This window comes from Rhodamnia argentea, chromosome 10 (assembly GCF_020921035.1).
Source record: "Rhodamnia argentea isolate NSW1041297 chromosome 10, ASM2092103v1, whole genome shotgun sequence".
Lineage (NCBI taxonomy): Eukaryota > Viridiplantae > Streptophyta > Magnoliopsida > Myrtales > Myrtaceae > Rhodamnia > Rhodamnia argentea.
This window is the reverse complement of record NC_063159.1, coordinates 12817174-12843634: the sequence shown is the minus strand read 5'-3', so window position 1 is coordinate 12843634 and position 26461 is coordinate 12817174. Positions and strand designations below refer to the sequence as shown.

The following is a 26461-nucleotide window of genomic DNA, read 5'->3' as shown; positions in this document are numbered from 1 at the left end:
CTTATACAATCAGGAAACAAGAAATAGGACTCTGATAACAATGAAAGGAACCAATCCCATCAATATACGCAACGGATTATACGGAATTCATATGCCCAAAATCATAATTGAATCACCGATCGAAAATATACATCACATGAACGGAGTGTACATTTTGTTTCCATAGATTAACTGAGATTAAATGGCCAATGCAGCGAGAGACTTCATCCATTTGACGATCGGGAGGAGAAGGGAGAAGCTTCATTGTCGTTTTTTGCGTTGTCGAAGGAAGTTGGTAGAGGGAGAAGCAATATAACACACACACACACACACACACACACACACACACACACACATATATATATATATATATCACATCGTGTTGTTTCACATACGTTGCATTTTTAATCACGTTCTCTAAAAAACTGATAAGCTTTAATAATTGCTTTATTAAGAGTGGGGCATGAGTGTGGTTGCCTATACAGGGCGGATCACCGTAAATCCTATGGATCCTAATATGACTCAACCCGATCCCATCCACCCATTTCACAGCATTTGATAGTTGCCGACCGTGTCACACATTTACAAGTATATGGAGCAATGTTCTATGCTTTAGGGCGCTAAGTCATTCGGTGCCTGTTTAGGGAGCATAATGTGATTTTCGTGTCACGGCAGAACCATGGAATCAATATCGAAATGGAAGTGGACTTTCACTTGGGAAGGCTGAAGATGTGCCGATGCCGGCCGCTGCTGGCAGCCGCCGATGCAGTGAGGATCGGGCGGGCGGGCCGTCACGCGGACAAACACGACAACGAGAGTACGCGAAATTGGAAAAAGATAATGATGAAAGAACGTGCATCGTCTTGGTACATTTGATCGTCTTTCATCTTTATCATGCCCCTAGAAAAAGCGTCGTGTCAAAATTTTTCGCAATGACAAAACATTGGCTGTTGGAAAATCCGATGTTGACAAGACTATATCGATTTTTAATCAGTTCCGCCGACGCTCGTGTCCGATCCTTTATCGTATTCAGTCAACGAAGCAAGTCCCCACTTCAGTGATTCTATTTAGTTCAGTTCGCTCGCTCCAGTCGCCAAAGCGCCTTCCTTGTTCAGTCCTACTTCCACTGACCACCTTGAGCTGCCATTTCTCTCGCAAATCTCACCTCCCGACCCTCTCGCGATTCTTCTTCGTCATCATCTCCGCCGGCGCCGCCGTCGTCATGGCCTTCAATTCCTGGCTCAGCCGCTTGCGCGCCTCTTCTTCCAGGGCCATCCTCGACGTTTTCCGCGGCCGCGCGCGTTCCCAGCGCCGTCATTCCTCTCCGGCGCAGGGGGCGCTCGCGGCTACCGCTGCCGTGTCTGGCGGAAGCGACGACCGTCGGTTCTGGCTGTGGTCGAGCGCCTTGGTCCCGCTCGCGGTGGCCGCATCGGCCGGATCGCTCGCTCTTCGGTCTTCTCCGGAGCCGTCTCTCTGCGGAGCTCCCGTTGTGGATGCTGGGTACGGAGTTTTCTCCTCGATGTGCGTTTCGGTGTTCGTCCTGTTTTGGTGAAGTATTGGGATTAAATGCTGAAGTTGAAGTTGAGTGCGAGCTTTGTGAATAGGCAGCTAATGATGGTGGTCTAGATAAAGATGGAAGAACAGAAGTGAAAATGACACTAGGAAAAGTAAAATCTTTTCACTTAGTGGCAGAAGAATCTTCGTTCATCTTATACCTTTATGAAAACAAACAAGAATTTTCACTGTTGAGGACATGGAGTAACAAGTTTTCTGCTCGGTGGAGACCTTGTCGAGTGGTTGAAATTGCGGTTCTTCCGTGTGATGTGGGTCATGTTACATGCCCTGCTAGAATCAGCTTTTTCACGATACCTCTGATTTAGCAGTTTATGATTGTGGTCTCTTTGGTGTCGCTGGGGTCGTTCTGCCAGTGGACTATGAATGATCAATATCGTCACTGTGACATTACAAAACAATTGATTGTTTAGGTAGTTGAAAATCCTACGCAGGAATTAACATTTGGCAAACTCCCATGATTCTCCAGAAACTTTCAATACCAGCTCAAATCTGGGTTGTTTGTTCTTAGCTGTTGATTATTTGGGACTTGGAATCATTGAATGCTTTGGCTACATTCTGTCTCAAACTTCTGTTTCTTGATAAGAAGCTGGATAAAAGAAAGGTGGACACGTTTAAGTTAGAAAAAAGTAATTGAACTACCTATGGTTACTTTAAATCTCTACCATTTTATATTGTGGACATATATGCTCTGTTTTTAGCCGAATGTGTACATATATTCATCTTCCGTATGTTTGTACTGAAAGTTTTCTGGAGTCGAACTTATTCTTTTTTTCTCTGAGTTTCTCAGCAATTAAACTAGGAATAGTGGGATGATAAATTTTCAATTCTGGATCCTTTGCGTTCTAGTGCTCATGAATTTTCTTCCCATTTCAACTTTTAATGAGCTCTGAGGATCTTGATTTGCTGGCAATTATGCTTTTGATGTCAGAGGTGTCAAGGTCGGGGGCAAAGGCAGCACGGCATATCTGGTGAAAGGCTCTCACAAGGAGGTTCCACAAGAGCTCATTGATGAACTTGTGGCTATCTGTGGGGTAATTTATCTCAAACTTGACAGTCTGTTGAACTTGTTTGTTACCTGTAGGATGAGGACATCCTCGCTTATCATGTTGGTTATTGTGGTATAACTTGTGCAGGAAAACGTGACAATGGATTATGATGAGAGGTCTTTCCATGGAACGCCCCAAAACAGTTTTCACAAAGCAGTGAATATTCCTGATGTGGTTGTCTTTCCCAGGTAAGATTGGTTATCTTTGTCCAGTACATCATATTCACCAATCCAATGCTTGGTTATTTTGTATCCAAATAGTACTTTAAGTAGAAAATTGAAGACCCTAGCTCAATTTCACTGGATCACATCAATGGCGTACTATCTGATCTGTGTGAACGTGGTGTGCAGGTGAAGTAGGTAAAGAGGAATGGCAACCGAATTTTAGTTAAAATGGGGATGTAATGTCATCCTTATTAGTTGGTGTATCGACCAGATACGTAGATCCTGGGGAATAGGAGGGAATGATTTTATCAGGATACTCGTGGTGTTGAAGATTTTCTTCAGGAATTATAGCTTAATAACACGATCACTAAAAAACAAAATATACTATTACATGGGGAATCAATTTTGGTCATGGTTTGAAGACGTTTTTTGGGAACTCTAGTTTAATGACATAATCACTAACTAATATATTTGATCGTCTGTTAATTTTTCGGTTGACTTCTCTAGCAAGTTAGCAATGTTAAGTTTCCTGACTATGAAATTTTCAAAGACGCTGCTGCAAATTAGTGTGTATTCCTACTCGGTACCAATTCTGTTTTTCATTACTTGATGCGTTTGAATGTTTAGAAGAACCTCTTTCTTTGGATTTACTCGTTCTCATTGTCAATGAATAATTTAATTAGTTTGTATAGTTGCATTTCCTTGTTTATCATATTCTTTCGATAGCTATTTTCCATCTCATCTCATTGACCATAAACTGATTCTAATCTGTTTGTGTCTCGAGTTGATGAGGTTTTATACAAGTAATGCGAGCAATCAAACTAGAAGCAGATGGGATTTCTCATATGTGCTTGTGCATGCTCATCAAATGCATGAGTACCAGCGAAAAGCTTAGAGCAGAAGTTCTCTTATAGTAATTTCAGATATCATGAGAAGTCCAAAACACTCACATGAAGCACAAATAAGTTGGCCCCAAGATGGGCTTTTTGGATTTTATCGGGTTGTATGAATCGGAATTATTAGTGGCGCATGCGTAAATGCAAGTTTCTGCTGTAATGAACGTTTAGCTCTATCTTTCCCTTCGGAAAAAGAACTTAATGGGAAACTCCAGAACTTGGCTTCCTTTGCTTCAATTATGAAATTTTGATGCACTTCCACTTTCGTAATGTGTATTATGGACTTTCAGGTCCGAGGAGGAAGTCTCTAAGATAGTCAAATCTTGCAACGAACACAAGGTTATATCCTTCAATGCGATTTCAGTAAATTAATATTTCTGTTTTTAGTACATGTTTCTTATGTTTGTAATTGGCTGGTGTTCTCTTTTAACCTTTAAAATTTTTCAGATAACTCTATAGAATAGAAAGCAGATGGCCCTTTGCTGGCCTAATTCACTTGCTGAAAGTACTCCCATTTGCATTTTAAGTCTTGAACTGCTTTAAATGTTAACTGGTAACTGTTCAAAATTCCCCAAACAGGTACCCATTGTGCCATATGGTGGAGCTACATCAATTGAAGGTCACACATTATCTCCCAATGGAGGTGTTTGCATTGATATGACACTGATGAAAGTATGCGCAGTTACCTTTACTTTATATTTTACCTAAATAGCTGCCTATTATGCTGAAAATACAGATTCCTAATTCTACAATTGAAACCCAAGTCGATGGGAAATCTTAATGTCCAAATTCATTTCGCATGGATTTTATTTCGTAATAATTTGGTGGTTTATTTTTATTTTTATTTTTTTGACATGGTTGCTCGCTAGTGTCGTCTAAATTATACTGCGATCATGTGTAAGAGGTAGAATTAGAAAGATGAGTATCATAAAATTTTTGGGTTCTCATTAAGAACCTGTTTGTATAAGGATTTGCCCCTCGGGACCCTTCATGAAATATTTTTTTAGCCTTCATAATGAATTACAAAATGTAATATACAATTTCTTGAGTTAAATTAGATTTCGTGACAACCTTTACTCCCTTTCAACTTTACTTTCTTTTGCTAATAAAGTTTCAAGGTTAATGTCATTTGATAGTCATTAAGGGAAATCTATAGGTTCATGCCTGTGTTCGTGAGCTTCAACATATGGATGGGAACTTTCTGAATATCGTCCATCTATGGTGCTCATGAAGTAACTTTAGGTTCTGCGACTTCTGTGTTTGGGAATAGGCTGAATTAATGGGATTTAGATTGTTATCTCCTTCAATCAGTTATATGTTTGATTGTCCTTCCCTTTCTTGTCTAGTGCGAGCTCCATCACTCTTCATCTATTTAGGTCCTCCCTTCCAGGAACAGCATGCACAGTTTTTGTCTTACAACTGAGGCTGTCTTCTGAGGACCTAATTCATGGTGTCAGTTTATATTCTTTCCATTGTATGTGTTAGAGTAATTAAATACTAAACCATGCTTTCATCTAACAGCTTAAGCTTTTAGAACAGTTGGCTGTAGTCTTATCAAATCTTTCATTGTATTAGAGCAGGAGGTCCTGAATTCAAATCTTTCTAGGCTCCTATTTGCCTCCTCAATAAAATATTTCCACGCTTAGTACTAGGCAAAAAGAACAGACTAAGCGTGAGGGGGAGTGTTAGAGTAATTAAATATTAAACCACGCTTTCATCTAACAGCTTAAGCTTTTAGAACAGTTGGTTGTGGTCTTATCAAATCTTTCAGTATGGTGCACTTGTAATTACTCATGCTTCTTCTCACACATTTCCCATTCATCTTGGATTTTAAGCTGTGCGGAATTTCTTTACTAGCATAAGCCGATCATATTCGTTTTAACATCTTGTTTGAAGTTATATTCTTGTTCATAACCGGATCATGATTAGAGCTTGTCTAGCTTTTCTGCAATACTTTTGGCAAGAGAGTTTCAGTGATGTTGCAGTGACTTATGTTACGCCATGTTCTTAAAGACTGCTTTAGAGAGGCATCATAAAGTATCTGTCTTGCGTTGGAATAATTGATTGATTTATTTTTATTCTTATTCCTTATTTTTGGTGCTTAAATTACGCTCCTTTTTTTTTTTTTGAAGAGGGTCAAAGCATTGCATGTTGAGGACATGGATGTGGTTGTTGAGCCTGGCATTGGTTGGATGGAGCTTAATGAGTATTTGGAACCTTATGGCTTATTCTTTCCTCTTGATCCAGGTCACTTTACTTTTCAACACCTCATGTCAGTTCTTTGTACTATTCTTAATGCTGGAACTTATGGCACCTCCTTACTTGACTTAATATTCTACTGTATAGTTATTTTCAACGGATTAGTGTGCATTTAAGAATAGTCTTAGGGAATTTGCTTGTGAAAGAGGTTTATCTTGTCGATCTTTGTGCTTTCCGTGGTACAGTTTAGTGTGGAATATCTCAAAGTTTCTCAAGTATGCTGGTAAACAGGTCCTGGCGCTACTATTGGCGGTATGTGTGCTACTCGTTGCTCGGGTTCTCTGGCTGTAAGGTTAGTTGCTTTGCTTTCTTCATCATGTTATTTCATGATTGCAATGGCGTTGCTATACTTTTACCATGGCCATCCTCTTTCTTATGCCAAATATCAACAAGCTGCTAATTGGTATGGAGTGCTTGGCAGTTCAAATGTTGATTAGGTTTCCATGCTTCTTTCCTTCTGATTTATTTTAGAGGACGGGGAATATTCCAATAAGTGAACCTTGTTTTTCCTGTTTAAGTGATGATGGGCAGAAAGGGTTGGATAGTTCCTGGTTTTATGATAAATACTAGAATGCCATGAAAGCTTAACAGTCATCACAGAGATTAACTATGACATCCATTTGTTTGGGCTTAAAGAAAGTAAATAACTTTCCTCCAAAATTTTGTAGATGCTGAAAAGAATTTTTGAAAAAAGAAAACAATTATGAAATCACTCCACATATTAAAGTTTTTGGTAGTCAACATTTGCTAAAAGTTCAATTCAAACACAAGTAGTAAAGGAAAAGGCAAAAGTAAAAAGCAGAAGTCATTCCAAATGGCCTTTCAAGAGAGGTGTCCATGTTAAATTCCAAAGAGAGCAGGCACTTTAATGATGACGTGTCGTAGTATATTCTCCAGCAAGTCAATAGCTGTGGATTGTTTGAATAAAATCTATTTCAAAGGAATCTTTTCCCTATGACTTCAGCTAAATATGATATGAAGCAATTGACCTCGGCTAAATATGACATGAAACAATTGCTAGTCAGAAAATGGCCATGGTAAAAAATCTCTTAAGTGGGTTTCTTTCTCTTGGTGGGTGCTGTCGGGATCACTTTTACAAAATATTTTTAATGTAAGTTCCTGTCAAAGAAGTAGCCATAGTTCAGTAGCAGACTTTTGATTTGTGGTTCCTTAGTATACCGTTGGAGCAGACAGTGGCGGCCAGATTTTGAATTTGCTTTTTCTATATGAAAGATGAATGTTACCCTTTCATAGGAAGGTGTGCATACTATTAAGCTTCGACCATTAACTGGTTCTTCCTTTTCTCTTTATGGTGAATAACTACGCTATTGCCCGAAATAATATTCTATTTTTTAGTTTTAATCACTTAAGTTGTTAGCATGTAGGTATGGAACTATGCGCGACAATGTTATCAGCCTTAAGGTGTGTGGAGTTCTTCCTTTTTTTGTTCTAATGCTGCAGGATTTCTCTTGTTTCATTTACATGTTGCAGGATTTCTTTAACAGCTTGTATTGTAGGTAGTTCTGGCCAATGGAGATGTAGTAAAGACTGCCTCTAGGGCTCGAAAGAGTGCTGCAGGGTTGGTTCTGTTATTCTTTCGCTCAGCTTTTTCCTCTAGCGGCTTTCTGTACCTTACTTTATTTTAGCATTTATTAGGTGGGTAGTGTGTCTGAAGTTGAAATGAGGAAGCCACCCTTAGATTTTGTGGAGGAACTGATTTTATTAATGAATGAAACGAATTAGGAAAAACCAAATAAAGCTAAGTGGTTGTGATGGAAGAGCGGTTGGATTTAAAACCTGGTTGACAAAGGGCATTGTTGTGTGCCTGTAGTGGAGATGTGGCAAGAGTTACAAGCTTTCATTGGATGTACTGTACTCCACCACCAACAAAAAACAAGAAAATGTAAATAGAGCTTTGGTTCATATCCTTGCCCGTATAGATCCTGATAGATGAGAGATATGTGAAGCTTGTATGAAGGAAGAGAAGAACACGAAGGTTGGTGGATTGTGGGATGATACCTATAAAGTTCTCAAATGTAATTAAAGTACACAATACTATATTTGCTGTGTTTCAGGTACGCCTACTGTTAAATTGCCTTTTAGTGTGTCTGTATAAAGTGGAACTTATCTGAAAGTTCCATAATGTTTAGTCTTCTTGTTTCTGGTGTCCAAGCCATATATCTTCAACCCATTTTGCTCTTAGTCACACTTGGCATAACTTGAAATATAGAAATCGGATAACTAAGAGCGGATAGAAATCTGATGACTGTCATTTGATGAGATCAGCCCTATCCCTATGAATGTCTAAGTAGAATTGTTTTGTATCAGTCTCTCTATGTATAGCCAGAGGAAGATATGAAGATTTCTTTAAAGGATTGATGGAAAATGTGTGAATTATAGGTTAGACGAGCCATTAATTTAAGTAGAAGGCACTTTTGATATTTAGGTGCAGATTAAACTAAGGTTATAGCTTTTTTATTGCTTTCTTTATGAGCATAGAGTCCATCTCAATGCCATTCCAATGGATTTCTTTTTCCCTTTTAGGAAGAATTCACAGTCCAGGTGCTTCTCTTCTGGTTTTCTCTGTATTCTTGACTACTTGGGATGTAAATTTAAATAATTTTGACTGCTGAGGCTTGTGAAATGTGAGAGCACAATCGTATGACAATAGTTAGAGATATTAGAGAAAGTTTTAATAGTCAATATATATTACAAGCTCCAGAAAAAATTATTCCTCAGGGTTTGCAGCAATGAACACATGTGACTCAAATGCTAAAAACATTGAAAAAATTTCCCTTCTAGAATGTCAGGTTTTAGTAAGCTTTCAGCTATACATGATTTTTTTACAATGTGCTGCTGACATTGGTGATTATTCAAATAACAGGTATGATTTGACCCGCCTGATCATTGGAAGTGAAGGAACTTTGGGTGTGATAACAGAAGTTACCCTACGACTTCAGAAACTTCCACAGCATTCAGTGGTACTTTAGAATCTCTTTCAATTTCGTCGGCACATGTCAATTGTACACATATTTATTATATGTCCCCATCTGAAGTCTTCAAATTCATCTATCTTTGATTAGTGGGGGCTGTTGCCCATTTTCTGTTGTTGTAATTCTCCTTTCGGTTATTCTTTTGGCTGGAAGGTGCCTTTTGTTTTTAGTTGAGCATGCGCTCTTGGCTTGTCCATTGTTTAGCCGTTACACCTTTGCACCCGTGGTGACACTCCTAAGTGTCACCACGGGTATGAGGTTTTTGTGTTCGGCTTCATCTTTGTAATTTGCGCTGTGAAAAGTCAATGTACTACTTACTTTACCCCCAAAAAAAAGAGTCTTCAAATTCATTGAGGAGAAGCATTTTACTTTGCCCTTCTTTTGTTATTATTTCATCTCATTGACGCCGGTCTGATGAGGGCAGGGACTGATCGTAGGGCCAAAGGGGTTAGAACAAGGTGCAACAGGGGCATGAATGAGCCAAATTACATATTCAATGGGGATAGAGTGTTTATGACATATATTTTCTCAAGAGGTGCCTGTTGGTGTAAGAGCATAGTTTAGCATTGAAATTCCTATGTCAAGCCAGCTTGGGTGAGAGCATCATCAGGACGGGCAACCCCATTGGAAAAATGATTACATTTACATAGAAGGAGAAACTGCGAGGCTTAGTATTGGATGTGGACTACAGTGGATAATACTTAGGGTGACTTCGGTCAGAATGCTAGAGAAGTAGATTTTTTGTATTCCCATAATTGATAAAGAAATGACCAGAAGAAGTGTTTATGTTGAGACACTTGATTCTCTCTTGTAATTTGTCGATATGTTACCATATGTTGTTTGAGTGGATAAGAACATGCAAGGACACATTGCTTCTTGAAAATAGTCATCATGGGTTGCTCATTTGTGATAGCCTCTAGAGCTGTAAGTGTTTCAAAATGAAGTTTGGTGCTTAGCTTGTTTGCATTTCTTGAACTGATAAGAGTCTATTTCACATCATTTATATGCCCTTGTTTAGAAAACTGAGCGGTTAAATTGACTTCAAATAAGCTCTTGTGCTCATGGAGATCTTTTTCTGTTGGTTGATCCTGATCTTGCTGCAGGTTGCAATGTGCAACTTTCCCTCGGTGAAAGATGCAGCAGACGTTGCTATTGCCGCTATGCACTCGGGTATACAGGTAGCAGCTTATTGAGCCACTTCTCTAGCTGCTCTGCCTCTATCTTTTCATCTACCCTACAAAAATGTGGGGTCCACCAAATATCTGCTGAACCTCTTTCCTTACTGACAAGGTATCAAGGGTTGAGTTGTTGGATGAGGTCCAAATGAAGGCTGTTAATCTTGCTAATGGAAAGAATTTGCCTGAACAACCTACATTGATGTTTGAATTTATTGGCACAGGTGAAGAGACACTATTTACCTATTATTTGTTTTTCAACTTAATTTTCTAGTAGCATCCTGGTTCAACTTCTTACTTTGTGTTATCCAATGCCCAACCTCTTAAGACCTGCATATGGTATTTTTGACAAAGAATAGCAGAGCGCGTTTTTTTTTTTTTTTTTGGTTGGGAGGGGGAGGGGTTGCCTGCTTGTTGATGCAGTACTTGTCCGGTCCACAGCATGTGTCTAGGTGCTGCACAGCATTCTTCTGTGTCGTCATTAGTTACCTGTGTTTAGTATTTTCAGATGTTTCAGGGAATCAGGTTATTTGCTTTTAGAAGAAGTTATGGCTTATCTCACCACATAGATAAGAAGAAGCTATTACATAGTACTTAGCATTTAAAAGCCCACCACAATGGCTTGTAGTTTTCAGAATTTAGTCGGTACTAAGTCACTAAGTTCAGTACAAGATCATTTGTTGGTGGCAACAACAGAGCGATCTTTCCTGGCTGGGGACTTGAGCGTTTAATATGATCTCTCTTCTACTCTTTCTTCATCCTGTTGTTAACATATGCCTTTTGGATCTTTTCTTGACTACAAAATCATAATGTACTCAAACGAGCAAGCAATTCTTCCTTTATATACCCCCTTTTTTTTTTGTTGCCACAAAGCTAATCTCATTTTTGCTGTAGTATAGAGGCTTATTCACTCGAGCAAACAACTATGGTTCAGAAGATTGTTTCAGAGCACAATGGCTCGGACTTTGTTTTTGCAAAGGATCCTGAAGCCAAGAAGGAACTTTGGAAGGTATGCTTGTTAGTTTAGTACCATATAAAAACATGCCTTTTTCCGTGTTGGACTAGGCATAGGGGCATGCAGTGGTTGTTCTCTGCTTATAATATCTATATTTTTCCCCTCTGGTACTGATAGTCGTTTATGCACCTTTTATCTTCATTGTATATGCCTCATCTATGGATTGGCTAGCTCATATATATACTAGATCATTGATATTCTGTTGTCTTTTCTTCTCCTTCGTATGATTGCTTTGTCAATAATAACAGAAAACTACTTTTTGGCTGTCTGACTTGGGTATCATATTCTCTCGATATTGGTTTTGTCTAGATAAGGACTTGATTGTATTTTTTCTTGTGCTCATGCAGATAAGAAAGGAAGCTCTATGGGCTTGCTTTGCTATGGAACCCACTTCCGAGGCTATGATTACGGTTCGTGGCATCTCTATTTGTTGATACATCTCGATTATTGCTGTTGTGGCTATTATTATTTTGTCAATGTTACTATCATTATTATTGTTGTTATTATAATTTATTTAAGTTTTTCACTCTGTGCTCACGTGCAACGTTCCCCCTAAAGTAGAGATTATGTTCTTCTGGCTTGAAAGAATGGAAAAGACCAAGAGAATGTCTCAGAATACGTGTGACAGGAAACAACCCTTGGCCTTTGCTTTTTATCTGTTCCTTGTCAAGGAATTTCTTGGTGGATTTTAAGGAGTTTTGTGTTTGTATCTGTTTTCAATTTGTTTTGGCTTGAGTATTACTATAAATCATTGCTGCTGATATCGATGTATTCTGCATCAAATTCTGCAACTCAGTCCCATTAAAGGCCTAGATATCATGATCTGTTAGCAGAATCTATAGAATAGTGGATCAGATGCTAATTATCTATTTGCACTGTACAACCTCTTCAACATTGTAGGATGTTTGCGTTCCTTTGTCACACCTTGCCAAACTAATAGCAAGGTCCAAACAAGCGCTGGATGCATCACGACTCACGTGGTACAAGCTATAATGTCCATGCTAAATTAAATGGAATGAGTTTGCTCTTCATAATTGTGAGGACTTGCATAGGACTGAAGTATACATATTTTTGTGTGGTTTTGCCTTATAATGACAGCACTGTAGTTGCTCATGCCGGTGATGGGAACTTCCATACGGTTATTTTGTTTGACCCTAGTAAAGATGATCAGCGGCTGGAAGCACAGAGATTGAACCATCTCATGGTCCACACAGCCTTGTCAATGGAAGGTATGTCATCTCTCAGGCTAGTTTTGGAAATGGGAAGCTTCTTCTCTGTTGGGAAAGGTTGCTTTCACTACACCTTTATGGTGTGAATTGTGGTGTAGCAAATTCCGCCTTTACTAATTGTGTGATGTTGGCAAGAAATGATGCATAGTTAATTGCTTTCTACTCCTTTCTCCATTTGTAAGTGAATTATACGATCAATCGCATCGTAATAAGATTGGACAAAAGAAAGTACGGTGAGGTATATTTCTGAGCAAATGCTTTTTGTGACTGAGCAGGGACATGCACTGGTGAGCATGGGGTTGGCACTGGGAAGATGAAGGTACATTACTCCATCTTCTAAGGCGAGATGGTCTTCAAGTAAGAACCGTTTATGTTGGTTGTGTAGTGGTACATTCAGATGACATTTGCACTTCATGTTTCCAGTATCTCGAAGAGGAACTCGGGATGGAGGCTCTGAGGGCGATGAAGAAAATAAAACAAGCCGTGGATCCAAACAACATCATGAACCCAGGAAAGCTCATTCCTCCCCATGTATGCTTCTGAAAACTTTTTCAAATAAGCAAAGTCTGTATTGTTAAAGTATTCGAGTTATTGATGTATGCATAGACGACCGATGTAGTGTCGTTATCGATGAAAATAATAACTGCATCCCGCTCTCCTCTTGTGACATGATGCTTCTCGACCTTCATCATTTCCTTTCGAGCTTAAGGTTGTTTTTCCGAAAGAACCTAAGCTGAGATCCTTGAAATTCCTGTTCAAGCTTGGCTTTCCTCTCAATTTTCACGGGTCGCATGACCTAATCTCTTTCTAAAGCTACATTGCTCCAGTGTTTCCAATGAGTTCTGAGATTCATGAAGAAATCTAACCATAAACCAATCGAATGAATGCGAATTTGTCTACACAAAATGTCAACTTTGACATAACAAATGTCTTGAACGATATTGCGGCAATTCAGCAAACTCATTCAAGAATTCCAGATCACATCAATATTCGTGCCTAAACCTAAGTTTAAGGTGACTATACAAATAAATGTATCTATAAGTACCCAAGCAGATAAAAATTATTAAAGCCCAATTGAATAGTATCGTGTTGAAAGTCGTTTTTATCTCATGTCTGTTGACAAATTGTGACCACAAAAAAGAGCGACTTTGGTTTTGTTTTTTAATCAGACAGTATTGTTTGCTTTAGGAATAAAAAACTGATGTAAACTTTGGGCATTTCCCATTCTACTTGGTCAGAATTGGACGTAAATTTTTAAGAGTGGTCAAAGCCGAGGAGTACAAGGCTTCACATGTGCCGAACATAAGACATAAGAACAAAAAATATAGAACCTCTGTATCAGCAAAAATATGGAAATAAAGAGTATCTGAGCCCGAGTACAGAAAAATAGAACATCCGGTGAGACCGCATGACCTCACTGACACTATGCATGCGCCCATCCCGGCCACCAATCAAGTATCGGCTCTAATACAACCGGTTTGTTTGCGGAACAAAAATACGATCCATCAGTGGAGATCACACAAGAGACCGCCCAAATTCAAGCTGATGAATTTACCTAGTTGAACTCACGTTCCCTCGAAAACTTAAATCGATAAGTCATTAAAAAGCAACATAATTATATTAAGTACCAAACCACACCAATTTTTCTATTTAAAACCTTTTTAACATAACTCACATGTATACCGCAATCCGAATACACCCGATTTTCTCCCGGTTGTCCACTTTCGCGTGATGCGACATGGCCACATGCGGGTGTCGCCGTTCCCTATCGATCATTGACCGAGTAAATGTGCATCTATCTTTTAGTCACAGGCCAGAAGTTAGGAAGCTTCCAAATTATATCATCTCATGTAAAGCTGCGTTCATACTTGTGGAACACTGTATTTTCACTCCGTCAAAAATATGCACGAAAGAGAGAGGACCGAATCAATGAAGTCCATCATTGGCGAGCATTTGTTTTGTTTATCTTTTTAAAAGTGGGTTTAGATAGACATGGCTCTCTCTTTCCGTGCGAAACTTTTTGGTTTCGAGCAAAAGGACAAGCACGCGTGTGCGATGCGATCACAGATTCGGTCCAACTTTATTTGCTATTTTGGACCGTTTCCTAGGATCACGCACAAGATCAGAAAAAAAAAAAGAAAAAAAGGGGGTCAGAGCTGAATGATTTCCTCCCTCCATCCGCACTGTTCTTGACCCGACCTGCCTTAGGATTAGACTTGAGGACAAATTTGGTCAACAGTACCTAAATGGATTTGAAAGTCATGGCAACGTGACGGCCATTGTCCTTTCTTGCGCGTGTAAGAAGTGACTTTGATTTCAATTTCAGATGTAGTAGATCGACCCGGTACAAACATAGTTTTCGTCGGAAATTCGTGGGTGTATTGTTAGTTCCTTCTCTTCAGAGGTCGTGCCGCGTGACATTTAGGTTTGCGCGTGCGGTGTCACACTAAGTTCACATCCCCCATCCGGTCGAAGATAAGTCATCCATGCTGAAGATTAGGGAATTCGCAAAAAGTCACTTTCTTGTGACCTGGTCCTGAGTGGTCGCACTAAGTAAGAAACTACGCTTTCCAGGGTTGAAACGCATTAAAGTCCGTTCACACGGAATACTCCTCTTCCAACATGGAGTGTGTCACATTCCAGTAACCTCGAAGGTAAGGGTGATTGATTTTCGATTCGATCCAGTCCGGTCCCACCTTGAAACCAGGAATTAAATCAGTTAGACCGGTTCCCGGTTTCGAGGGCCGGAAATCGGACCGGTCCTATTATAATCGGTTCAAATTTTATGAAACCAAGAACCGGAGTAGAGCACTTGAGAACCAGACCAAACTGGCTGATTTAGTTCGGTCCGTGCGGTTCCCAATTTGATTGATCTAATGATCAAATCATACTTGAGAGAACCGTCAAAAGCTCGAAAAATTGAAGACGGATTGTGCTCGATTAAATTTCTTTCATCTCTTTCAAGATTTGCCCCCGTAATATGGGGGTCAAAGGGCCATAAAACATGAAAGATCTGGAGGGTTTTCCGGGGGGGCTGAGAATACTAAATAGGAGCGATGTCCAATTGTCTCCTTAATTTTATCGAGGAAGAAGCTGGAACGGACAAAACAAGTGTAGGACAAAATTGTACTCTTAAGATTCCCAAAACTGCACATTTGACAACGGATAAAGATGGTCGAGGAATTTGCTTTTATAGGCCTGGCACATGGCCCTGCCACTCCATCATTTCTATAGACTAGATCCACGAAGCATCATTTTTGTATTGTATTGTCTATTTTTCCTTCAGGAGGAGCACGGTTCCAGTGTTGACCGTCCTGTTCATGCCTTCACTATCTATAGTTAGCGTGTGTATTATCCCCAAATTCTACAATATACACCTGATCCCCGAGGCAAAACGAAGTGCCGTGTAAAAGGGATTTACAGCAGAAAGGTCGGGGAGGCACTCGCCGGCCCTGCCTCGTCGCCATCGACGAGCAGGCTGTTGTTGAAGTAGTCGGGCGTGTGCCGCAGTCCTGTGAGCGGGACGGTAGGTGGGTGTGCCACAAGAGACAGGCGGATTTGTATCATTTTTGTATATTTCCGATGTGGGTGAGCATCTTTAGTGGATCGTCCTCGGCATTTCAATCAACATGACTCGTACCATTGGCCGGGCGTTTAACTTTTGATAGGAAAATACCAACGTTGGCGTGCGATTGTTTGCAAGGAAAGTAAAGCGCGAATTACATCTCTCAAACGTGCTTAACCACCTGCTTTTCCGACGCCGTGATTCATTCATGCAGACTTACGATTTAAGTCATTGTTGCTTCTTGAACTCGCGCGTGCCTTGTTCGCGAAAAGGGCAAAAAATCTAAAAAGGATTGAAGCTCTAATCACATCTCTTGAACGTGCTTAAGATCCAATCACATCTCCTAATCAAAATCCAAGCAAATCACCACGGGACGTGGCCATTCACGTGGTGGGGTCCTCCCACAATTCATTAAGAAAGAATATTAATTGCATTTTTTCTGTCGAAGAAGTAAATTTTTTTTTTGAATCCAATGGGCACCCATTGAAATTGACCGCTTCTGGAGAACAAGCAGTCAAAAAAGTATGGCGAACCAATCGTCTTTTTACGTTCCGACAAAAAAAAATGGTCTTTTTACGTGCTTTTTGTAAGCCCTGACGATGCTGTGTCTCCCATTTCTTAATCAATTAGCGAATCGACTCTGTTAATTTGTGCATCAAAAGTCATAATGTCTTTTTATGTTATTGTTAGTATAATTGGACTCCTAGATCTCTCCACTAATACACAGTGATCTAGAGAGAAAAGTCTCAAACCCCAAAGTTAGATTCTCCATCATAATTGAGACACAAACTCTCCAAGTCAAATGAGCATATGGGGTTGTCGAATAATGGCGTTCTTTTTAGTGCGATTGCATCCATGGCCGAAAGGAAGTCCGTGACATGGCATCACGCTGTCACAGAGTCGAAAGCCAATGGTGATTCAACGGCAGAGAGAGGGGTTGCTTATGTTACATGGATGAATCCACATCATAGCGCTAAGTGTAAACTGAAAGACGTTTGCAGCATCACACTTCAGGTTCAAATCCTACTCGATACAACCCCCGAGGCCCGAATCGCAAGAAATTAACTCGCACGTGGAATCCCACTCCGACGTGCCTGTAAGTCCGGGCTAGTCGAGGCTAACCCAGTGTATAGCCTAAAGGCAAGACGAAAGAATCGTAGATGCATGGTGTTTCATCCCCCGGTCAGCGCAGCCTTTGTTCCCCCCAAAAGGCTTTCCCTAGCCTTTGCGGCGTTTTCCCTATAATTTGGAAATCCTCCCGTGGAACACAGCACGCAACGCAACCACGAAAAAAGCTAGCTGTTACGAGGAGACAAGTGCCGCACAACGAGTACGAGGTGGTTCGGTCTGATTCATCCTTCCACCCAACCCTCCAAAAGGTGCTGGACTTGACTTTTGTTCCGACCTCTGTGGTTTCAATCTTCTTGGTTGCTGCTCTCTCCCTCCTCTCAAGGGCAAGACAAGGCAGCACACATGAATTGATAATTCTAGAACAAAGTGATAATAAGCAATTCTAGCGTAAAACCAATATCTGCCGGGTATTGCCACGTCATGTGAACCAAATTTTTGGGAAGAGTTTTTAAAAAATTGAATTAAAATATTGCCCCTCTTACCAAAGAGAAATGATTTCCTGACAGTGCTGATCAAACACGGAACAATTTCAACCGTAGATCCACACACCATCATCTCGTATTTTGTATAAAGCGCTTATTAATTGTGAGATCGTGTGATCATAAATAACCGACAAGACTGTCGGACTAACAGTTTCCTTCATGCGGTTGCCTCATGTGATGATAGTAACCGTGGGAGCCATCTGGGAAAAACTAGGGGATCGCTATTGTGGCTTATGTCATATGCCAATGTGGTGTCACTTACAGCTCTTGCTGGCCCGTACTTTTTTTTTTTTTTTTGCTTGCTTTCTCGTACTTAAGTAAGGGAAAAAATGATTCAAAATCATAAGCTTATTGCACTTGTATTGATTTAGTCCTAAATCTTTTCAAGTTTTGTCAATTGAGTCCATCCGGCAAATATTAGCCATAAATTGTGAGTGTGGATAATTTTTAATAATATTTTTTATTAAATTTTATGATTTTTTATTTTTCCTTTTGTTTTCTTTTCTACCTCACTTTTTCTTCACTTTTGTTTGCTATGGCCGGTGAGGGCCGACAACCCTCGCCGACCACAGTGAAGAAGAAAATAAAGAAAAAGAAAATAAATGAACGACTAAATAATTTACGTATATATTAAAATATAATTATAAATTATTTACATTAGCCACGTAGGACAGTCGATGTCCACATTAGGGATTTCCGGCCAAAAATGGCCGCATGGACTCAATAGGAAAATCGTGAAAAATGTTGAGGACTAAATTGACAAAATTAAAACAATTAGGACTGAATTGAGAAAAGTGCAATTGGTATTAGGACTTTTTGGATAATTTTCCTCTTGAATAAGTAGTGTGGAGGTAAAACAGCCGCGTGTACGTTCTAACTTGGATGAGCAAATTATTTTCGACCTACTTTTGCATGCATGTATGGATGTATGAACTTTCTTTCATTAGAAACTCGCAATCGGATCGCAAGACTAAAGGTATTGTCGATGCATGTGTTTTCACCCTCTGTCAACACGTTCTGTGTGCGTATGGATTCGAATCGAGCAACTCTTGGGAACAGAACATACGACTGCGACAAACCCTAGTTCTTGTATCGACGAAGCAAACGCTCGCACAACAAGATTTGAGGTTGGTCTTCCCAAAACAGTTTTCTCCTCTCAATTCTTGGAACATTAGAGAGCTCAGCTTCATGTTGTTGAGGTGATGATGATTCTAGGAGAAGGTACAAAATAAACAAATTCCAGCGGATGGATCAACGCAAATGGACAAGGAACGGGAGTTCTTTCACGGTTGGATCAATGCAAGTAATAAAAAGGAAAGCACGATAATATCATTTTCTGGTTGGGTGCCTAGGTCTTGCGACCGACTAGAGGAGGAAGGAAACAAACAAAAAAAGAAAGAGAAAAAAAGGGAAAGAAATAAAAGTTTCAAAAAAAATATTAAGATAATATTAAAATTGTCTATGTCGGTGCCACATAGGTCGACCTCGCGATCCGGCGAGAGCAAGCCTCGCCCATCTCTTGGTGAGGTTGACCTCGCCGGTCGGAGGAAGAAAATATGTTTATAACTGAATTGGCATAATTGTCAATTGTAATATATTTAGAAATTTTTTGTTAATTTTTTCCTTTGTATTGGTATTATGGTTTTCAGACTATACAACAGATGACAAAGCCATAGAGGCAACAAATGAAGAAAATTAACACATCGATTCAGGATGGCGTTGCGCAAGTTGGACCGGCCAAGGAGAGAGGGATGCAAACCCTCAAAATAATCTAATTGCTCCAATAAAATGTTACCGTCCAGCCACCAAAGCTCTAATGGTCCACATTCCACCACCGTCAAGACAAAAACCCCCAATCTTCATTGGTTCGTGCGACACCACGTTCAATAATTTCCCCTTCCAAATTACCAATCTGACCCTCATCAACCCATCATTTCTCCTCTTTGACCACCCCTCGTCTTCTCCCTCCGCCTATTTATACGACCCCCCACCATCCACCTCCACCATCACCACCACCACCGCTGCCGCCGCCCTTAACCCTCAGAGAGAGAGAGAGAGAGAGAGAGATGGGTTCCCTTCCTCACGTAGTGGAAGATTGCATGGGAGTCCTCCAAGTCTTTAGCGACGGCTCTGTCCACCGGGCCGACGAAATAGACTTCAGGAACATCTCTGTCGTCGAAAACAAGTCCGTTGTCCACAAAGACTACCTCTACGACAAGGAGCACGACCTCTCCCTCCGCCTCTACAGACCCTCTTCGCCCCCGCCGGGGAAGCTCCCCGTCATCTACTTCCTCCACGGCGGCGGCTTCTGCGTCGGGTCGCGCCTCTGGCCCAACTGCCACAACTGTTGCTCCCGCCTAGCCTCCGACCTTGGGGCCCTGGTGATCTCCCCAGACTACCGCCTCGCCCCTGAGCACCGGCTCCCGGCCGCCGTGGATGACGCGCACAGCGCGTTGAAGTGGCTCCAAAGCAAGGCCGAGAGCGTGCACGTCGACGGATGGTTAGATCCCAAGGCAGTGGACTTCGACCGGGTTTACATACTAGGGGACTCATCCGGGGGGAACATCGCGCACCACCTAGCCGTCAATCTAGGGTTCAGCTCGCCGAAGTTGGCCCCAGTCCGGGTGCGGGGCTACGTGCTGCTTGCGCCATTCTTCGGCGGGGTCGCCAGGACCGAGTCGGAAGAGGGACCTTCCGAAGGTATGCTAAATCTAGAGGCACTTGACAGGTAATATATTCAAACCTAACACATACTTTAACAAAGATATATCCAATTTCTTACCATACACGCATGCACACATGTCGGACTTCCATTTAGTGTTCATTCATCACGAAAATCTAATTAAACTTTGCGAACCACTAAACTAAAACCACAGTCACATTCATGAAAACTTGCTAATTAGATTCACATGTCGCAATTACAACCTTATTTTCTTGCACAAGTGAATTTGTCCTAGCATTGATTGAGCGTATTACAAGAAGAGGAAGGAATAAAAACTTGTGACTAATGTTTGCCCCAAAATAAATTTTTAACACATGGAATCTTGGAAAATGATGGGGAAAAGGTTTATTCCGGCGCATAAATTTTGTCATCCTTGGACATTTTGCACGACATTTCTCCATCGAAGCACATCATTTTCCCACGAAAAAGAGATTGAAAGTGGCTTTGCCTCGGGATCCGTACACAAGGAGAGGTTCCACTTGTGAAGGATGTGACCCCCACCTTCTCATGAAGAATACCTAATAATCATCAGAAGAATTTTCCAAGAATCTACCGGTCCACACCAGGTTCCGACCTTAGTCCCGTCTCTTTCTAAGTCCAATTCACGAAACATGGGCCGGCGCCTCATGAGTAGCTTCAAAAGTTTATTCGGTCTCCGCCTATCACGCGGTTTCTACCCCCACGACAAATACCAATTATTGATTCGAATCTACGTAGGAAAATGATACTAAAGAAGAAAAGGAAATATACAAAGTTCCGTTCGTTTCATAGAAAATAATTTTCAAAAAAAATATTTCAAATATTTCGGTGTTTGGTTCACAGAAACCAAACCAATAAAGGAAAACCTTTTTCGCCCACATTCGAATGTGGGAAAAATGATTTCATTTTTTTGAAAAGAGGAAATTATTGTCTCTTATTTTTGCTTTTTGCACTTGTTCACATTCCCTTTTTTTATTTTTAATTATTATTTTTCTTTCTTTCTATCCTTTTTCCTTCTTCTTTGGCCGGTCGCCGGCCATAGATGCGGGCCGACAAGCTCAAGTTCTCCCTGCCTCATTAGGATCTTTGGAGAGCTCAAGCTCGCCTGTGGCTACCGCAGGCCAATGGCGACAGAGGAAGAAGAAAAAAATAAAAAGAAAGAAAATAATACAATAAAACAAAATAAAAAAAAATCATCTAAAGAATTCTATGTTTTTCAAAATGATTATAAAAATTGTTCACGTTAGTTTGGCCATATCACGTAGGATGGTTGGCATTTACGTCGATAATTTCTTTATCACGCCATTTATACCCCACGGCAAATTTCAATTATTAATTCGAATGGACGTAGGAAATTGGTACTAAAGAAGAACAAGAAAATTCACGGACGTGCTGTCGGAGATTAGTGCAGTTAATGTTGACCGACTTTCATCTACTAAATAATTAGTTCTTGGATTATTTTGAGCATGTTTCTCGCCGAGAAAATTCACTTACCTGGAAAGGAAAATGCCAACCCACTTGATACATGTTGGTGCCTTTGTTCATGAATCTCGCGAGTCACGTGAGAGAGCCTTCTAATGTCATTATCTATAACACTCTACAAGAACAATACTGTCGGTTATTTCTGACCACAAGATCTCTCAATCAATAAATGCTTTATGTAAAACACGCGGTGAAGATATGTAGATTTACTATTGAGATTGTATCGTTCCTGAGGGCATTGCTGAGAAATCATTTTCTAGGGGAATATATTCAAAATATTTAACTAGGACTAATTTCGCATCACCAGATTTTACGGTTGCTTTTCCTAGTTAATTTTCAAGATTTTTTGGCATATAGTCAACCTCTTCCATCCATTCAGACAGTGCCATGTGACCAGTGAATGAGAGCCATTAAGAGTCGTCTTTATTTAACTCTCTTTGGACATTATCAAAGAGGACCAGCCAGCGGAGAATCATAGTTTATAAACTCAAGTTTGTGAGGTCTACCGACTATTTATTCTCTGACATCTCTACGTGATTAATTGTAAGACATCAGTATAGGGTAAAAATCCATCTTGAGGCGTCCTAGTTGAGTATTTGAGACACATCACACTCATCTTAATCTAGCTTCTGTCATCAATCACCAACTTATAATCCAACTTTTCACAATATATGGTAGGCCCTTGATTACTATTAGTATTATTATTATTATTATTATTATTATAAGAAGCTAGTGAGATCCTGGTTTTGTGATTTTCCTATCAACATTATTTACTTATAATAGCACTTTACGTGGACCATTTTGTGAAAACGACACCTGGGAAAAGGATTATGACACAACCCTAATCAATCAAAAGCAAAGCAATATTAGGGTTAGTGCTCAGTCCAATACCGCCATCGGACCTTCACTTGCCTCATCAGCTCCCTAAGGGATATACTAATTAAGATAAGTGCCTTATCCACTATCTTCCCGTAAAACCCTACCCCGGTTTGAGATTATATGTCCCGTGATGGAAGCTACTCTTTTCTTTTTCGGTGCCTCCCTTTCAATCCGATTGACTAGAGAGAAATATGGCTATGGAAGCACGCGAATCATCAACGAGAACCAGATACCCGTCCACCATTACCTCCCTCGACTTGTGGAGGATTTGAGCCGCCCTTTTTCCGTGAAGATAATCTCATGATAAACATCGTCTCATTGACATGGACGGGGTCATGTGGCATGACGCGTGCACGCATACACAATTCCTCACCATCCTCGCACGCCGAAAGACGTCGTCCATACATAAGAATTGTTAGAAAGTCCAACCCGACGATTGTACGAATTAGATGTTGCGTGCATTTAGGTGTAAATCCCACACGAATAATTTAAAGGGTTAGTACCACGAAAAACTCTAAACTGATATATCTGTGACAAATTTACTCCGATATTATTTTTTTATCATAAAAAATCTCAAAATGGTTCACATGTGTTAAATTTATCCTTTGTTAGTTTCCGTTAAATTACTGAGTTAGATGACACATGGCGGTTGATGGGTATACAAGTTTGGGATTTTTATCCTTCCGTTTGTCATAGGTATATCGGTTTGGAGCTTTTCGTGATATTAACCCAATTTAACGGAAAATATCGGAGGGTAAATTTTTTAGAGATGTACCCGTTTGGGGTTTTCGGTGGTCAAAAAATTAATTTTGGATACATTTATCACATGTATATTAGTTTGAGGTTTTAGATGGTGAAAAGATTAGCTTAAGATAAATTTGTCATAAGTTTATATCGATTTGAAATTTTTCGTGATATTAATCTTGATGTAACATATCATTACATTAATCATCCGAAGCGACATATAACATGAGCGTGCGTGCGTGCGTCTATCGATTGGCTGAGCAGGTTTTGGAGGCTGTCGGTGCCAAGTGGAGGAGACAGAGACCACCCATTGGCCAACCCGTTCGGACCATCAAGCCCTAGCCTTGAGGCAGTGGCTCTCGACCCCATCTTGGTAATTGTTGGTGGAAACGAGATGCTGAAAGATAGGGTCCAAGATTACGCAGCCAGGCTCAAAGTGATGGGGAAGAATGTCAAGTACGTGGAGTACGAGGGAAAGCAACATGGGTTCTTCACGAACGATGCGTACTCGGATCTTGGCAATCGAGTCGTGCAGGACATTCGGGAGTTCATGCTCGAGAGCTCCAATTGATGGAACATTAGGACAGGATCATCTACGATGTTCATCTTGAGATTTGCAATGGAAGTGTGTGCAATTAGGTCGAGGATGTGGTCTGTCATGTTGGAGGGTTTCTCCTTTCTTTTTCACTTGTCTCTTTGCAAGTTTTCTTGCGGCTTGTGTAACAGTATAGATGATGGGTTTATGAGAAAGTTGGCGATGAAAGGATCCCAGATATGTAATGCCGGTGTATGTCATACTAATAAAACGTAAAAGGAAAGGTTTGTGATGTATAGTTTGTATTCGAAATGGCGTGTCTGGATAGATTATTGCTTTTTGGCTTTTTTTTCATATAAATCCTGTGATGGACACATTTTGTCTGTTATTTTTAATTCTTAGAAACCTGAAACTTTCTGCAATATCCAAATATTGACATTTAGGTTTTAATACGATTTTTTATAATCTTATTTGTAGATTGTTCTTTCCGCACTAGAAAAGGGAAAAATTGTCCAAAAAGTCATAAACCTATTGTACTTTCATCAATTTAGTCCTAAACTTTTCAATTTTGTCAATTAAGTCCTTTCGATATATTTTTGGCTAGAAATCGCTGACGTGAACGCTGGTCGTCCTACGTGGCACGGCCAAAGTTGACGTAGGACAATCATTAATAATATTTCAAAAAAATCAAAATTTTTAACTTTATTTTCAATTTTGAATTTTTATTTTCCTTCTTTTGTAATTTTTTTCCTTGCGGTGACCCTTGCTCGCAGCTGGCGGGCAACAAAGGCCCTACACCAGGCCATTGTGGCTTCGTTGGTAGCAGGTGAAATGGCCTTCACGCCCTAGGCCGTGGCTAGCGAGGGCCGCCGGTGACCCTCACTGGCACAAAAAATATTATAGAAAATAAGGAGAATAAAAATAAAAAATTCAAAAAAATAATAAGAAACTTGGAAAAATAATAAGAAAAATGGAAAAAAGTATTAACACATTATTAAAAATTATCTAAGTCAGCACCGCCGTGCCACGTAGGATAGCCAGTGTCTACATATGCAATTTCATGCCAAAATTAGTTGGATAAACTAAATTGGTAAAATGTGAAAAAATTTTATGACTTAATTGGCAAAGTTTAGGTTTAAGGATTGAATTAGCAAAAGTGCAATAGTTTTGATACTTTGGACAATTTTTCCGTGGAAGAGAGGATGTAGGCTTGGGCGACAAACTTCTATTCTCTCCCTATACTGCTTCGCATCTAGCTCTTGTCTAGTCATTGCTTTTTTTGTTAATGGAATTTCACGAGAAAAACTCATAATACGAAAACTTTTATAGCATTCTTTTGATAGACAGAATATTACTTTGGATTTTAGACTATGTTATCCGCATTATGTATATATTTTTTCTAGGTCCAAAGTCCCTATTCTGCTCCATATAAACCCAATCGAATCGAATCGAATCGAGCCAAACAAATCGATCTACATATCTCTCCGCGGACACTGCACCGGGGATAGTCAATACGCGATGATAATCTAATAATTATACGTAACTGCCGGTACTTACCTACAAAGAAAATATTCAAAGCGAAGAGCCTTCGTTAGGCACGATGGAGATCGACAAACCGTGTCCTAATTTCATTTGGTATTTAAAAGGATTGTTGACCAAATATTAGTTTAATCGCAGAGCCAACCTATGCTGGGCGAAATTAAGTCCATCCTGTCGGATAATAATAATAATAATAATGGGAGCACCGTCGCTATATGGTGTTAACGTAGGGCGGCTATCCACATGCATGCTTATATATTATAGCACGTGTTATAATTTTTGTTTGTGAACAGAAATAGTGAAAAATCTGTAGATTGGTAAAGAATTTAAAATACATGTGAAGTATGAAGCCATTTTTCCATATATAAGTTAAGTTGTTTCAACGCTGGGAGGATGAGATTTTATGTGAAAAATAAACACGCTACACGTGATATCATAGTAGATGGACTCCGCATCATAATCTATGGCGATGAATTGATTAATCTTTGAAACCTCTCAAAGATAGAAGTTAGTTGACGGATTTACTAATAGGTGAAAAAAAAAAGGTGTGCTTGGATCAAAGTGTGTGATTATAGTAATTGCAAGCTAAACTATCCTTTGCTGACCAACCAACCAATGCATGATATATCTTTCCGTATGGAAAATTGTTCAAAAAGTCCTAAACGTATTATGGTTTTTACTAATTCAGTGACAAACCTTTTAATTTTGCCAATTGAATACTAAACCTTTTTACGTTTCGCCAATAGAGTGCATCCGGCTAATTTTGGCCGGAATTTACTGACATGGACGCCGGTCGTCCTACGTGGCGTAGCTAGCACTAACGTGAACAAAAATTTAATAATATATATTTGGAATTCTTTATCTTTCCTTTGCTTTTTTCCTTCTTCTTTTTTCCTTCCCTTCTTCCCTTCACGGGCCTCGGGCGACGGCCACCCTCGCTTGGGCTAGCGAGGGTAACCCTTTGCCCGATCCACCCGGGGTTGCCCTTGCTAGCCCAGGCCCAGGTGTCTCTCGCTCGAGGCCAAGGAGGGCGGTGAAGGAAAGAAGGGAGGAAAAAAAAAAGTAAAGGAAA

At 40.1% G+C, this 26461-nt stretch overlaps 2 protein-coding genes across 6 annotated transcripts; both read left to right on the top strand.

Moving 5' to 3' along the window:
• The first annotated feature begins 1025 nt into the window (after nt 1–1025).
• Nucleotides 1026–12998, top strand: LOC115726678 (D-lactate dehydrogenase [cytochrome], mitochondrial). 4 transcript variants are annotated; one of them, XM_030656660.2, is made up of 18 exons: nt 1026–1479; nt 2483–2585; nt 2688–2788; nt 3951–3999; nt 4240–4332; nt 5793–5907; nt 6151–6206; nt 7291–7341; nt 7437–7498; nt 8804–8900; nt 10016–10090; nt 10203–10311; nt 10987–11096; nt 11450–11512; nt 12003–12082; nt 12201–12331; nt 12607–12650; nt 12755–12998. In XM_030656660.2, exons 1-18 carry the CDS (start codon nt 1202–1204, stop codon nt 12872–12874), a joined length of 1737 nt encoding a protein of 578 aa, XP_030512520.1. In that variant the 5' UTR covers nt 1026–1201; the 3' UTR covers nt 12875–12998. The 4 variants fall into 4 exon arrangements, with proteins under 4 accessions (XP_030512520.1, XP_030512521.1, XP_030512518.1 ...); XM_030656661.2 differs by having other exon boundaries at nt 6151–6211; nt 7305–7341; XM_030656658.2 differs by having other exon boundaries at nt 1026–1512.
• A 3829-nt stretch (nt 12999–16827) lies between these two features.
• LOC115726683 (probable carboxylesterase 15) lies at nt 16828–24243 on the top strand. Of its 2 annotated transcripts, XM_048271369.1 has the most exons (3): nt 16828–16832; nt 19554–20237; nt 23580–24243. In XM_048271369.1, the coding sequence occupies exons 2-3, from the start codon at nt 19576–19578 to the stop codon at nt 23884–23886; spliced, it is 969 nt and encodes a 322-aa protein (XP_048127326.1). In that variant the 5' UTR covers nt 16828–16832; nt 19554–19575; the 3' UTR covers nt 23887–24243. The 2 variants fall into 2 exon arrangements, with proteins under 2 accessions (XP_048127326.1, XP_030512527.1); XM_030656667.2 differs by lacking the exon at nt 16828–16832 and having other exon boundaries at nt 19497–20237.
• The last annotated feature ends 2218 nt before the right edge of the window (nt 24244–26461 follow it).

What these genes read in the sequence shown, in the direction of transcription:
- LOC115726678 (XM_030656658.2), top strand. Translation starts at nt 1,202, where the DNA reads ATGGCCTTCAATTCCTGGCTCAGCCGCTTGCGCGCCTCTTCTTCCAGG. An exon ending in ATTCTTTCCTCTTGATCCAG is followed by an intron (nt 5,908 to 6,150) that starts GTCACTTTACTT and finishes GCTGGTAAACAG; the next exon opens with GTCCTGGCGCTACTATTGGC. An exon ending in GTTGCTCGGGTTCTCTGGCT is followed by an intron (nt 6,207 to 7,290) that starts GTAAGGTTAGTT and finishes TAATCACTTAAG; the next exon opens with TTGTTAGCATGTAGGTATGG.
- LOC115726683 (XM_048271369.1), top strand. Translation starts at nt 19,576, where the DNA reads ATGGGTTCCCTTCCTCACGTAGTGGAAGATTGCATGGGAGTCCTCCAA. An exon ending in AATCTAGAGGCACTTGACAG is followed by an intron (nt 20,238 to 23,579) that starts GTAATATATTCA and finishes TTGGCTGAGCAG; the next exon opens with GTTTTGGAGGCTGTCGGTGC.